We start from the raw sequence: 15,577 nt of genomic DNA on the forward strand, positions 1-15,577 counted from the left end.
CCCACTTCTGAATGCCCTCTGATGGGCATCTCCACTGACACTGAGGGTGTTATTACGTTTGGTGACCGTATGTTGTGTGACTAACGCTAACGTAGCTCCTCAGGGATTAAGCATTCATTTACTTTAGTTCAGGAATATGGCTGTTGGAAGTTGTTTTGTTTAAATATATGTAATTTATTGTTTGGACAATTAAGATAAGTCATAGTTAATATGTGATAACGTGAGTTGTAAATAATAAGGTATTGTGCAGCCAGTGTCAGTGAGGCCAGGCCGGTCGCTGACACTTGGGATTGGTAATGTTACCGGAGTGAAGCCATCAAACTCAGGCATTTTTCACCTTTTTTCCACACAAACTGGCAACTTCATCACTGACCACACAGCGTTACCGCGTGATACCAGCTCATTCTACTGTAGGCCCACAAACCGAAACCAGCGTCAGATATCTTCCACAGAGACTAAGAACACATTCAGTTTGGACCCCTCAACATCTTTACAACGATTCATTCTCAGTCATGATCTTTTATTCAGCATCTTTCTAAAAGTTTTGTTTCTTTTTTTTAATTAAATATTGGTCTGAATGAAATCAATATGACTTTAGATCACCGTAGCTTTATGAAGCAGTCTAATCGTGGTCTGCTGTGGACTGTAGGCTCATCTCAGAGAAGAGCTCCTGCGTGTGAATCAGCCCTCTGTCGTAAAGACTCAGTTTGTTCCTCAGTCTCTCCTTGGCTGGATTGTCCACCACAAGAGCTTCAGCTGAAACATACAAAACACAGCAATTGATTACTTCTAGTAGGCTAACACACGCAGAGTATAGCTCACCTGTGTTGGGCCCATGTGCTTCTCCATGTGCTCTGAGACAAAGACACTGGGCCTGACCATTTTGCAGGCAAGGCTCAGCCTCATTTGGGTAGGTAGCATCCAAACCCCCACCAGAAAGGATTTCACACTCACCTGTGTCAAATCTTCACCCAAATGTAACGCTGGCCTCCCATTGGTCAAGGACCACAGACCCCTGGAGCTCAGCCACCAAACTACAAAGCTCCCGAGCACACTGAAACAGGGCTTATCCCTCAGACCCTGGACGGACTAAGGAAGCACGAACACAACGTTGCTGTTTTTAGACGAGACCCTAGGTCAACTGCTTTACATTCGCTGGATGAAGAGAGACTGAGAAAGGGAGAAGTGGACAATTTGCCTGCAGAAGTGAAGAACACAGATTCTTCAGAGAAAGAGAAGGACGGATTCTCTTTCTAATCAAGTCGATTCATGCCGGTTACAAGGGCAGAGAATTCCCTTAATGAGCCGAAGAGATTCTCTGCTGCAGAGGGAATTCATTGAGCAACGATTGGAGCCGAGTGTGGGACCGACCGATTGGTTGAGAAATCATCTCACAGTAAGGCGTACTCAAGGTGTCTGGGCTAGTTAGTCATTGTGTTTCCTGTCTTGTTTGTGTTGCTGAAGTTACTGTATCATCTTATAACGTGGTGTGTATGCTCAATAACCGCTGAGATTAATGAACAAGATCGTTGATGTTGTGTAGAAGTAACTGTGTATTTCATACTGCTGCAACAGCTGGGCCAATCAAAGATCGTCAGTCGTGTTTCTGTAGTTGAGAGAACAATCTTCCGTACTCCACCATGGGGGGAGGATCCTATTCTGTTTTGTTTGCTTTCTCTCTTCTTTTACTAACACACACACACACACACACACACACACACACACACACACATATAGCTTTAAGCTAATGTAGCTCCGGGGTGAGCTAACTGCTTCAGACACGAGTAGATAATGACCTTTATATTCGCCATTTCAGAGTCTCGCGATATCATACGTTGTCTGAACTGTGCTCTCGCCCCCGCCCCCCCCCCCCCAACACACACACACACACACACACACACTCCCCCCCTTACCCCCGTTTGTTGATTTTAGATAGCGTGCTCATGAATATATAGTTGTTGTTAGTTTTAGATATTAGTTGACTAGATCATTATTATTGGAACTTAATAAACTCTATATTTATTAAAGAGCAGCTGTCTGTGATTACTTTGTGCATGTGTATTGTGGTAATAGCTGTATATGTGGTCTGTGCTCGAACTTAAACCTTCACTTTCACTCTGAATGTGTAATAGTACTCAGACTGTTGACATTGTCAGTGAACACTAATTATGAGACTTAGTTTATCGTTTGGTTATTGTTCCCTGTTTGCAGGGTGGTGCATTATTAATTCTATTGATGTCAATAATTAAGTTTTTCATATATGCTGATAACCCAAACACGCTCCTTTTCGTTCCCAGCACCTGTGAAGAATAAACCCGAGCGATAGCACCGCTACGTGTAGACTCACTCTGAGGGCCGTCTGTGCTGTCGCTGGTGAAGCCGTTGGCCCTGCAGTCCTCGCAGGTTAGACTGCCGGTCTCAGCAAGGCAGCTGCACTGCACGGGCCAGCTGCTGTACAGGTCCACCGCCCCCCCAAAGTCACTCAAATAAGTCACCTCCGACTGGCTGCATTCACGCGCCCCCGCCTGCATTGGAGAAGCGGGGGGGCTGCGCTGCTCGTCGTGCTCTACGGGAATGGAGGGTGGGGGGCTCGGCTCGGCATCATAAGGGTCTCTGTCGTCCAGGCTGTGGGGTTGGTCGGCGGGGGGGCAGCTAGGTGGAGGAAGCAGCTTGCTCAATGCAAGAAGTACCTGAAGACAGTTGAGATTTATAGGAGTTATCTTATCCACAGTCACTTAAATATGACGGCGTATTAGGACCTTTGTCGGGAAAACAAAAGAAAAATGACAGAACCGGGGGAGGGGCGTAATATTAAGAGAAAAAAAGAGATGCAAGTTGTACATTTTTATAAAACAAGATCAAGTACGCATGTTGCTTTATTGTGCAAAAGATCAAAAATAATAAATGAGTATATGTATCTTTCAGGACCAATAGGAAATCTTTAGGATTTATCTGATAAAATAAAACGGCAAAATAAAACAAACATGAGGACAAAGTGTGAGCATTATGTTCATGTAAGAACACAGAAGAGAACATGTTTATGTGCCTCCCAGGTACACACAGCGTCTGGAGTTATCGCAGTTTGCACGTTTTTTTTTCTTGCAAATTTCTGATGTTATATTTAAAGTTTCTTCTTGTAGTTTTTTCTCCTAAATGTACGACTTTACGCTTGGACATTTAACTTTTTTTCTCTGAATACTACCCCACTCCACAGTTCTGTCATTTTTATTTTGTATTTACCTACAACGGCCTTAATAAGCAGTCATAACAAAAGTGATTATAGCAGCATGAAAGAAAACCACAAGAAGCATCATAGAACTCAGCATGTGGGCCTTTGAGCGGAGGATATTTTGCAGTGCCTAAAGGTCAAGAATGAACTGGTATTGCTCACATTCTCCATGCTTGGTCTGCTGCGGTGGCGGCTAGCGGCGCAGTCCAAGGCCAGACGCAGAAGGTCGAGGGCCACGGCCGTCAGCCACTGGCCGGCCGCCTCATCCAAGAACTGCAGACAAGAGTCCACACCGCCGCTGTCCTCCACCTCGGTTACAAGCAGGTCTCTCTGACAGAGCAGACAGTGCTTACACTTACTGTGATCATACATGACTGCTGTTGTAAGACAGCACAATGGATTATGAAGCCTTTATCTGAAGGTTACATAGCCCACCCTAACCCATGACCTTACTATTCCAGCTTTAGAGTCGACTCACCAGGGAGGTTTGTTTCACTACGTCCTCTGTGACCTTCCGTCCTGTTACTGTTTCCATTACAACCTGAGAGCAAACAGACTGTAATCAATGGCAAGAAATAATGTTTCCATCAGAGATCATATCCTTCATTACAGTAAGATTTACTGTGTACTTCGTCCTATATACAATATTACTGATTTGTAGATGTCGTAGACTGTATATGAGAACTGAACGTGATGCACCCGTTGGTTTGTGGACTGCAGTTTTGAAGCCTTGAGTTCGGCAATTTGGCCGAAGCCATCTTGTTTTTTTACAACCAGTGAACAGAAGTGACCATATTTGGAATGTGGAAAAGTGAGGTAGAGACGCCGTATACGTCTCTGTTAGCTGTAGAGTCCTGTCAATCACTGTGTAGCCCCGCCCTAAAGCATCCCCTGCTTTATGGTCTGTTTGACTCTAAATGGACCATAATGTACTAAATGAACATCATGCTGTATTGAAGAAGACTTGAAACTAGAGATTGAGACCATAAACTCATGTTTACAATGTTTACTGAGGTAATAAATCAAGAGAGAAGTAGAGTCATTTTCTCATAGACTTCTATACAACCAGAGGAGTCGCCCCCTGGTGGACACTAGAGAGAATATTATACTTTTTACTCCACTAGATGTATTTGATGCTATGGTTACTAATTTGTTTTCAAAATAAGAGTTTGCATTTATATATTATAAAAGATGTAATACATAATATAATGATAATATAATACTACTGAAGTTGTTCAAACAAGCTTAATGTAATGTATCTGTGATGGTAATCAAGTGGAATCGTATACATAATGATATAACAGGGGACCATTCTGCCTAATGTGCACTTTTGATACTTGATGTGCTTTTTTTCGGATAACTCTTTTACCGAAGTGAAATGTTGATTGTTGTACTAAAACTTGTAACGGAGAGTTTCTATGCAACGACCCGATGAACACATGAAGAAAGTGCAGCGAAGCTCATGATCTTGTTACAATCACCATTCCGAAGCTGTAAACATCCAGGCTGACGGACAGCTTGCCGTCTCGGATGTACTCCTCAGAGAGGTATCCCAGGTTGCTGTGGGACCGCGTGTCCAGAGTGACCGTGCAGTTCTGATTGGCTGAATGAGGACGGAGACGAGCCAACCCAATGTTGGACAGCTTGGGCTGCAGGGCGTCGTCCAGGAGTATGTTAGCACTGTGCAGAGACGGCAGAGACACAAGACAGATGAAAGGCAGCAGACAGTGGAGCTCCACCACGCTGCAGGCGTGTACGGTATTAGTCTATAATCCCTACGTATAGCATTAGCTTTCGACTGAATAGGACAGTGTGTGTGTGTGTGTGTGTGTGTGTGTGTGTGTGTGTGGGATGGGTGGGTGGGGGGGCTACTTCAGGCACCCTTGCTCAGGCCGCACCCAATCATTTAACTTGACCTACGTCTTGATCTCAACTACACCATGAACTGCTGGCAGCTAGGGGCGTGGTTTCGGTGTGTGCGAGACGACACGGAGAGGCGACTGTTGGTTCTAAAAAACAAGGGCGGCTCCTGAAGAGGTGAACGTAGATGCTGCAACAGACTCAGTTCTATCAGGACTGGATAATATTTCCTCATTGAAAGAAGATAAAAGAATATCACTGAAGGCTGTTCTCCATTATATGTTTTTGCTCTTCTCCTGGTGAGGAGAAGTTCTTCTTCTCCTCACCAGCCAATCACCAGCCAAATATATTTTTGAAAGTGCCCGCCCTTTTCCAAACAGTTTCCAAAGACGACTTCCCAGATGGTTCTGTGTAACAAGCCAGCTGGTGGGTCAGGTTATCACACACAGACTCAGAAGGTGAAAACAATACCAGCTGTCGTAGCTGGAAATAACAAAGACACGAATGGCAATAAATAGTATTGGTTGTGGACACAGGAGGCTAAAGACGCCCTGCAGGACTGCTTTGAGTCGACGGACTGGGATGTGCTGTGTGGATCACATGGGGAGGACCTCAACAGCATGACGGACTGCATCACAGAATACACTAAATTCTGTGAACAAACCACCATTCCATCCCGGACTGTACGCTGTTTCCCCAACAACAAGCCATGGATCACCAGTGACCTGAAAGCTCTCCTTAATAAGCAGAAAGCAGCCTTCAGGTCTGGAGACAGGGACGAGCTCAGCAGAGTCCAGCACAACCTGAAGGAGAAGCTCAGCGAGTGCAAGGACTCCTACAGGAGGAAGCCAGAGGCCAAACTCCAGCAGAACAACGTGAGGGAGGTGTGGACCGGGATGAAGCCAATAACTGGCTTCAATGATGATGGACCACGCCATCATCTACCTGCTGCAACGAGCTCAGTCGCACCTGGACCTTCCAGAATCACTTTCTTTGATTTCTCCAGTGCATTCAACACCATTCAACCACTGCTGCTGAGTGAGAAGCTGCGGGTGGTGGGGGTTAACGCATCCACCATCTCCTGGATCACTGACTACCTCACAGACCACAGTTTGTCCGACTGGGCGGTGTACTGTCTGATACAGTGGTCAGTGGTACTGGAGCTCCACAGGGAACTGTTCTGTCTCCCTTCCTGTTCACCTTGTACACCACTGACTTCCAGTACAACTCAGGGTCATGCCATCTGCAGAAGTTGAAACTATTATCCATATTGAATAACCCGGACCACCCTCTCCACCACCTCCTGCAGGGACAGTGGAGCACTTTCTCCAACAGACTGATCCAGCTCCACTGTCACAAGGACAGATACAGGAGAACATTCCTGCCCTCTGCTATTAGACTTCATAATAAATCATCTCTGGCCAGATCATTGACATGACTAGAACACTGATACACCGTTGTTTGTTTGTTTGGATAAATCTTTGCACTATTGTTTAGTTAGTTCATTTAATATTATTCTATTATATTGTATATATTGTGCATCTTTATATTTCATATGTTCTACTCTGTTATTTCTGCTTTACCTGCATCTATAAATGCTGCTGTCCCCTTGATTAATAAAGTAACATCTATCTATGTAATAGTTCTCTTCTGCATGTAGTTGCATTGCTGGTATACATGATTGCCTTGTTAACAATTACATAATCACCTCTATTGGTGTAACATATTGCAGTCAATCTCTACAACTTTCCTTCCAACATGGATCTTTCTGATCTTTCCAGTCTTAGCTGGATATGATATTTGATATTTCCCTTGAAGAGAGTGTTCGTTCTGTGAAGTGTTGAACGCCACAGTGACGACGTCCTCTTCAGAGACACAACAGACAGGCTGTAGTTCTTCATCTCGTACCTGGAGATGTTGCCACAGATCACCGGGCTGGTCTGAGCTGTGTGGAGGTGATGCAAGGCCTTTGCAGTTCCCTTAATGATGGCGAGGCGCTGCTGCCAGGAGAGAGGGGGCTCTCCGTCCTGTACAGTGACAACACAACATTTGAAATATGACACAAAAGAATATGCAAGATCGTTTACCATTCAAGGCATTTAGTGTAACGTGGTAATTAAACAGCATAACATTTAACCAACACTACCTGGCAATGTTGAATCACATGTAGGTATGTTTACAGCACACAAACGTAGTAAATACGTGTTTGTGACTGGAATAACTACACGCTTCTCCAATAATTGTGTGTTTACATGACATAACATGTTCCTACTTACAAAGTACAGACTCTGCCTCGGTCACATTACAGATTGCATCTTAAATCACATTGGGCTGTGTATTAGCCACAATCTGGCCATTACATGGGATATATTGCGATGCTGGTAAGCAAGGTATTTATTCATATCTAACTTTAGGAAAACTGATACAGAAAAGATATAGACTTTTTGTGCAATCTCAGAAATTAACATTTGCCTATATCAGTAAAAAAAAGATTGCAAGATTATTTAGGTAACCAAATTAAGTCAATTTATATATATATATATATAAATATATATATAAATATATACACAGTTTCACTATTTTACTTTTAATTTAAAATATCATAGTAAAAGAAGCAAACGCAAATGTTGTTCAAGGACATAGAAAGTACACTTTGCTACTTTTTTCTCATTGTAAAATTGTTATATTCATGTTCTTAAGTTTCAATTATATATTCTTTCAAAACAAAAACCTTTGTCAACTCCTGCAAAAGCAGAAGTTGTATCCCACTAGTTCACTTCCTGTTTTCTGAAAGTGTTACTGAGCAACTACCTTTCTCTGGCTTGGAAAACAAGTGACACACAGACTGACCTCACGTTCATACCGCAGGGTGAGCAACGTGTTGATAGAACTACCTGATGGTGTAGTCTGTGGAAGAGCGACCCGTTGGGGAGGTAAGGATAGACCAGACAGTAGCGGCCCTCATCAGAGAAACAGCACAACAGGTCTAAGATGTTTGGATGTCGGTACCTGGAACACATCACCCCCTTTGATATTGAGCACACTCCATCACATACATATAGAAAGGTGTTATGAGAGCGAGTGTTGACACGTACAAATGATGAATTTCCATTTCTCTCCTGAAGGCGTCCCACAGCTTCTTCCATGACGCCATATTTGTCTGGAAAATGATGGATAAGGAAACAGTCATTTTATTTCACAGTCTACCGCTGCCTCTAAACTCCATCTACTGCAGGTGATCCACTGACTGTGGAGAAGTACCTCATACAACCTCACATGCAAACCATCCCTTTAATTTGAATTTTTGATATTTGTATTAGCATATTTCCCAAACTGTCAGACCGTTAAGAGTGTCAGAATCAAAAATCACCTGTTTAAAAAGCTTCACCGCCACCTTTTTACTTCCCATCTGCGCTCTGAAGACATCAGAGAAGTGTCCCTCTGCAATTCTCATGTCATGATGAAAACCCCTGGTTCCATCGATGACGTCTTGGAAAGTGATTGCAGGTGGCTGACTGTCTCCGGCGGAGCTCACTGGAACACAGAGACGGAGCAGCATGAACCCTACAATTGCTTTATTTATGCTAATTCACACATGGCAAGTCAAAATTCAACACAATCAATGTATGACTTGAATGATTTAAAAGGGGACATATGCTGATTTTCAGGTTCGTACTTGTATTTTGGGTTTTTACTAGAACATGTTTACATGCGTTATTGTTAAAAAACACTCATACTGTGTGTCTGAAACGCTCCGTTTTAGTGCCTGTCTCTTTAAGCCCCCACGTCACTGCAGCTTGAGGACTCACTATGAGCGTCAACACGGATTTTAGTAGCACTTCTAACGCAGACTGTATCGTGATGTCACAACCTCACAACCACCCCTACGTCTTGTTTAAAGGCACAGTGTCTGAATACGGGCGGTGTGTATTTCTGATACTTTTACAGTATACAGCAACTAAACCTGCTTTAACTAAAAACACGTTACACAATACAGGGCCGTTAAATTAATTACTGTATATTTGAATGTTCACTTTACTTACCGGGGCATAATGCTTGACTTGCAGAGCTCTCCTCTCGTTGGAAGGATCCCTTATCGGAGAAAACAGAGGACAGGATGGTCATTTACTCTTGTTGCTGCACACCGGTCATGCAGGCTGCCTCCTGTCAATAGAACAATTCATTCTACCTTCTCTTCATCTGCTGACATCTGTCCTCCGGACTCTGCGTGTTGAATGCTGGGAGGCACAGGCGACTCTGTAAATAGACATGAGCCACAAAGAGGAACCAAAAACGGGCTTTACATTTTCCCTATGTGATGTAACTTCCTCTATCGCTCCACCAACCATCTACAATCTTGCTTGCATTAACAATATTTCAAGCATATTAAACCACAATATTTGCTGCAAATATTCGGCTTTGAATTAAATTTAGATAAAATGTAGATGCAGACAGCCCAGAATCTTGGTGCTACATTTGATCACAAGCAGGCGTTCTCCGTCTGTGGCCGGTGCAGAGATCCTAATTCACACCTTTGTATCATCCAGACTTGATCGTTGTAACGTTTTGTTGTCCAGTCGCATGCTCAAAAGTCTTCAAAAGGTTTAGAACGCTGCAGCTAGATTCTTACCTAAAACTAGACTATTTGACCACATTACACCAGCTGTAGCTTTCCTTCATGGCTCCATATCCATAAGAGATCAAACTTTAAGGTGTTTCTGATGACCTTCAAAATTCTAGATAGACACGGCTGATCGCCTTACGCCTTATACTCCAATCAGGACTCTCCGCTCTCAGAATACGGGGCTCCAGTCTGTGCTGGAGTTAACAAGAAGCCACAGGGCCTTTCCCCATCATACCCCTTCCTCTGGAATTACCTCCATGCTGACATCAGACCGTCTAAACCTCCAAACCTAAAACACCTTAACAGGGATAGTTCGCCCACAGTCTGGAGAACTTTAAGACATCCAAACTACCCCTTCAACTTTCAGTTAGTCTGTCTCAGTCTTGGCGTATCATTAATCCTCGTACTTATAGTCCGTGTTTGTTCTGCCGATGAGAATACTGTAAACGCGTTTGTTTGTGTCCCACAAGGACATGAGACTCCCAGTCGTCTCCTATCTGTGTGAATGCGTGCTTGAGCATGTTCCTTTAGCCAGTCCTCTCTCCAGGTCCCATAGTGGAGAGGAGGACCTCTGGATCCTGTTTGACATCCTTATAGACCCAATTTTCTTCATGTTTACAATATAACTAGAATTCTTGCATCCTGACTGTCCATACTGTGATTTCACATTAGTGGAACAATATCTACTGCATGTCTGTCCTTCCTGGGAGAGGAAACAGCTGCTCTCCACAACGTTTCTTCCCGGTTAAAGAGGAGTTTTTCCGATGAATGAATTGAGGGTCTACGGACAGAGGGGGTCGTATGCTGTACAGATTGTACCTTGTAGACTTGGGTTAGGGTTATGCTATTGCACATAATAGACAACACATTACAGTGTCAGTTCAAAAAATATGATTGTTTTTTTGGGCCAGAAGACGTGGCTCCTGGACTGACTGATAAGACAGAATCTTGTTCTGTACATATAATGTAGTCAGTGTGATCAGCTGTGAAATTGTGTATTGTCACACCAAATAGGCTGCTAACATTCACACACCGTAGGCACAGCTACGGGAGCAATTTGGGCTTAAGTGTCTTGTCTGACTAGTGGAGCCGGGATCAAACCGCCGATCCTCTGATTGAAGGACGACGCTGCTCTACCACTAAGTCGCCCACAGTTCTCATTAAGTTTTTTACACAATTTACATATTGACATTTTTAAAGACTCCGCTCTTAGGGCTGGGCGCTATAACCAAAAATGCATATCACTGTATTTTGTAAGATTCTGGTGGTTTCACGGTACATCACGGTATTTTTTTTCGCGTTAAAGCATTAATTAATTAACGGCGAAAACAACCGGCCAGCGAGCGGTGAACAGCTGTTTGTGTGGTGTGTCTTCTGTTCCGTCACTTCCTGTTTCCTTCACCTACAGTCCCCTGGGTCCTAAACCCCTCCAAGTACAGCTTCTTGTCATCCTCGTACCAACATACATTTATAACAAATACCACACATATTACACGGTAATCAGCGTTGCATATGTGTCTAACCAAAATACCTCTTGTTGTTTAGTCTTTGTTCATCCTGCATCGCTCTTTTCTGTTCTTTAATGTAACGTCACTGGAGCGACAGAGCCTCTCCAAGCTGTTAGCAGACTGTTGTTAGCGAGCTGTACCCAGCATGCAGTTCGGCAGTGAAATTTTATAAATGTACAATTATTAGTGTTACAAATTGTTTATGTATCACAAACTGTTGTGTCGTGGTGTTTTTCCCTGTTAAAGAGCGTTAGTTGTGGGTTACTAATTGTTGTTATAAAGTTATAACCATGACTAGGGTTCCCTCTCAATACAGCTAAGACAACTAGCTCCGACCGCAGCGCTCTCAGCGGCAAACAATATATGTTGCTGCCTGTTGAAGAGCGACAGAAGTTGTTTCGGCTGTGCACCGGTATGACGGTATATTGAGAAATTCATATCATACGGGAAATTAAAACTGGTATACCGGTTGAACCGGTATACTGCCTAGCCCTACCGCTACTCCTTGAATCCACTCAACCTGGAGCTTTAAATAGCATACAGAGCGTGCAGGAAGTTATGCATCAACTGAGTTTACTGGATCAATAATTCAACACTTGAGTTATCAAGATCTTTTGAATGTGCTCTGCAGATACATGAGGAAATGCTGGTTGATTTGTTTGTAACTGACCTGACTGAGCTGGACCCTGGATGAGCTGCAGGGCCCTGTGGTGGCCCATGTCCTGCAGCACCTTCAGCAGGTCCTGCACCCTTGGATTCTCCTGAGCCCAGGACCACAGCAGCTCCCAAGTGGGACTCCGGCCGGCTGCCTCCACGCGCTCCAACATGCGAACCTCTAACATGCTGGGTACGACTCGGACAGCTGGAGGCCGAGACAGAAGATGGACACGGAGAGTGTCAGTGTATGCAAATAAAGAATAAGAACGCGGGTTCATCCAAGCCTTTCCTCTACCCGCATATCACACAGCAACTCGTCCATATGGATGACTTGAAGTTGCTCAAGTCTTTTAACCAATCAATGAAGTGAGCATGCTATATGCAACATACAGAAGCCTTAAGGGCATTTGCATAGCAGTTTCACTTGACTTGGTAAATCCAAACTCAGAATTGATTACTGTGTATCTGTGTATCAATAACAGGCCATATTCTAATAGTTAAAGATCGGCTATTGTAGTTCCTTATTATTTCAAAGGATATGAACAGACAGACAGTTTCCTGTTGTCACAGCATCGTGTCAACAGTTTGAGAGTTGGATCACAGTCAGTGTGTTATGTGGCTGCGGTAGATCCGTATCTCCAGTAAACTCAACCCAGATCGCACACCAGAAAGACAACAACTCTTCCTCACCCAGTGCGCGCCAGCCGAGCCTGTCATCTCCACTGTCCAGAATTTTACACAGTCTCTCGGCGACCACCGGGGGGACATCGTAAAGGAACGTGGACGGGTCCATCTGAACGGGAGCCTGTCGATCCGCTGCGCCGTCAGCGGAGCGGTAGTAACGTCAGTAGTCGAGTGTCTCAAATACGGAAATCCCCCGCGCCCGTGCGTGCTAATGACGAAGTCATTGTTCAGTGAGTCAACAGACGGACTCATACTTTACCCCATGATTTTGTACGGTGGAAACAGGTAGAACTACACGAGACTACTCCATTACAGAAGAGACCCGACTTACAAATAAATATCCCCTAAAGTAGCGTCAAAGATCCTCTACAGCGAGGATGACGCGCGGAGCTGCGGCCAGTGGCGGACTCGAGCTGTTTGAGGGCAGGGGCACTAAAATAAAAGGGTACCAGCAGCAGACAACGTTCATGTGGAGCACCTCATCATGTCTTCCTATTGAAAAGCCAACCAAAGAGCACTATGTCATATTATCTCCATTAATGGCGCCCTAGAGGGCACAGCATCGTGTTTTCTCTCCTGGAGGATAGTGGTGGAACGGAGCGTATTGATCTGTGATGTGTAAGAATCCCCCCTCCTGCTCCGGCATGCATGTAAACCATGGATTAATTACACAGTTTAACCATAATAGTGTGAAATAAAGTTGTACTGCAGGTTGTTATCGGCCCATCTTCAGTAGAAATATGCGATCAGCAGATCGGTATTAATGTTTTTTAGTCGCCGATCCCTGATCGCTACATTGCTAACAACTCTGTGTTGAAATGAGCAGCAGTACCGTTGGCAGCAACCGGGGCTAACAGCTAACCACATTATGATGCCTTTAGGCTCTGTTCAGTAACAAATTGTATTGGTCGAGAGTAAATTAAAATGTTATCATCACATGATGTGTTTACATGTAATCTTGTAAAATGTAGTTTTGGCGACACATCTGAATAAAGGTAGCTGTGAAGGCGATGTATTCAGAGCAATATAAAATAGATTGGAGAGTGGATTATGAGCTGTTTCACTTACCAACACTAGCTTTAATCTTTATATCATTAATACTGCTAATTACAAGATTTTATTTTATCCATAAAAATACAATATTTTATTATTATAATCATTTGAATTGTGTGTTTTATTCAAATACACACTATCGATGATTTTAACAGAGAGAAATTATAAAAAATGTAGATTGTTTTATGGTTCACACTGCCTTCAGAGCGATGGAAGGGACTTTTGGAGCGTCAGTGAAAAATAATAGTCTGGTATCAGCAGCAGAATAGCGTGATCAGGGGACCTCTAAAAGTTATGTTTGCGACCTTTTCCCTATTTTGCTGATCCGATCCGATCCGTGATTCCATCCGAGCCGTGAGTTTTATGATCCGTTGCACCCCTACTGGAAGAGTACCCAGAGGGCACTTTGTCATGTCTTCTCTCGTCTCCTTGAATCATGTTTTGTCTACCATGGCGGCAATTACTTGTATTTTTGTAATTTATTATTCATTTGCACTTGTTATAATTATAAAAGTCTTGCACCCAGGAGACCATTTCTTATGTGTTCACTCATTTACTTACATGGGTTGTTGCTGTTTTTGTCAAGCCAGCCCTGGTGATGGATACATGGATCTAAACGAAGCCATTTTTAACTGCATTAGTGTGGAAAGCCTTTACTTTGAAGTTCTTTATTGTGGAACCATATAGTGTAACAACTTACCTGCTGATGGGGCGACTTGTCACAGATGCACATTCTGTACTGGATGTATAACTATTTTAAAATGAGAAGTAAAAATCCAACAAAGAGACCATCTTGCGGTGGGAGCACACCAGCCGAGATGCCAAATCGTTAGCGATGCCATGCAGAGTTTGATCATAAGAACGAGTTAATAAATGAAAGATAATCACTTGTTTAGCCAATCGTTTAGCTGTGAATGTTTTCTGAAGATTTTGGAACAGTTTGTATTGCTGCTCAAAAAAGACTATTTGTTTACATACAAGAATAATAAAGCAATGCCAATTCTTTTCTTAATTGTCTTTTTTCCTCACAATATAATCAAAAAGAACTGATAATAGTATAGATAAGAGTACTAGTTTAGATAAAATCCTAACCATACCTATCCCAAGAGGCCCCGCTCTCCCCTATTTGAAGCCAGGATGAGGCTTGTTCATCAAAGGAAGTGGGCCTCTTTCAAAGTAAGAGTCTTAAAGTGTGAGCTTCCCCGGAAAGCTTCTCCTCGGTGAGTTGCAGTGGAGGGGTAGTAAGAGGAAAAAAATGTTTTTGTACAAGAGACCGAGTTCTTCTTTTAACGAGATGAACTTTGGATTATAGGACTGTGCATTTGTCCTCCATCACCTTCAGTGAAAGTGTGACGTAGGAAGGAGACGAACAGTAGAACGACTACTTCCTCTTTCCTTTCAACATGCGGACATTTTGAGACTCTGCTCTGAAATGTATTTTGCATATTAACTCAATAACCTGTACAAAGAAGTGTCATATACACCTTTATTACCCAACCATATTGTATAAAATACATTTACACAGCCAATCTGAGATCTACTATTATAAGCTTCAGAGACAGCATGAACAAGTCATTCTGCAATATGAACTGAATATTAAAAAGCTTAATCCTCTATTTCATAAGATCTGATGTGTACAAGAAAAAGAAAAAGCACTTTGATTTACATTCAGAAGAAAGAGAGCAGTTAAGATGACAGTGTTTAACCTCTACAGATCAAGCATCAAACGCACACAGGAATGCTAAACACCAAGCTCTCTATCTACCAGAGTTTCCTTCAGGCTCCGCGGAGCGACATCCTTCATACAGAAGAACATGTTTGTGGACTCACAGCGGACGGGAAACTTCAGCAGATGCCAAAATCCATCATTCAATGTCATGAAAAACTGACTTTGGAGAATTAAACAGCGCGTCTTTTAACCTTGTGATCACTTACGCTATACCATATATATATATATATATA

General features: G+C 43.2%; 1 protein-coding gene across 2 annotated transcripts; it reads right to left on the minus strand.

The window, feature by feature from the left end:
- Positions 1 to 503: 503 nt before the first annotated feature.
- irak3 (interleukin-1 receptor-associated kinase 3) lies at positions 504 to 13,246 on the minus strand. Of its 2 annotated transcripts, XM_031869852.1 has the most exons (13): positions 12,569 to 13,243; positions 11,892 to 12,083; positions 9,279 to 9,346; positions 9,133 to 9,181; positions 8,460 to 8,623; positions 8,185 to 8,249; positions 7,984 to 8,098; positions 6,998 to 7,116; positions 4,711 to 4,909; positions 3,708 to 3,770; positions 3,392 to 3,559; positions 2,348 to 2,690; positions 504 to 756 (listed from the first exon to the last, which is right to left on the minus strand). In XM_031869852.1, the coding sequence occupies exons 1-13, from the start codon at positions 12,669 to 12,671 to the stop codon at positions 623 to 625; spliced, it is 1,782 nt and encodes a 593-aa protein (XP_031725712.1). In that variant the 5' UTR covers positions 12,672 to 13,243; the 3' UTR covers positions 504 to 622. The 2 variants fall into 2 exon arrangements, with proteins under 2 accessions (XP_031725712.1, XP_031725711.1); XM_031869851.1 differs by lacking the exon at positions 504 to 756 and having other exon boundaries at positions 2,123 to 2,690; positions 12,569 to 13,246.
- Between the last annotated feature and the right edge of the window lie 2,331 nt (positions 13,247 to 15,577).

This window comes from Anarrhichthys ocellatus, unplaced genomic scaffold, assembly GCF_004355925.1.
Source record: "Anarrhichthys ocellatus isolate YVR2014 unplaced genomic scaffold, GSC_Weel_1.0 scaffold49, whole genome shotgun sequence".
Lineage (NCBI taxonomy): Eukaryota > Metazoa > Chordata > Actinopteri > Perciformes > Anarhichadidae > Anarrhichthys > Anarrhichthys ocellatus.

What these genes read in the sequence shown, in the direction of transcription:
- irak3 (XM_031869851.1), bottom strand. Translation starts at nt 12,671, where the DNA reads ATGGACCCGTCCACGTTCCTTTACGATGTCCCCCCGGTGGTCGCCGAG. An exon ending in GCTCGGCTGGCGCGCACTGG is followed by an intron (nt 12,084 to 12,568) that starts GTGAGGAAGAGT and finishes CTCGGCCTCCAG; the next exon opens with CTGTCCGAGTCGTACCCAGC. An exon ending in CCAGGGTCCAGCTCAGTCAG is followed by an intron (nt 9,347 to 11,891) that starts GTCAGTTACAAA and finishes GTCTATTTACAG; the next exon opens with AGTCGCCTGTGCCTCCCAGC.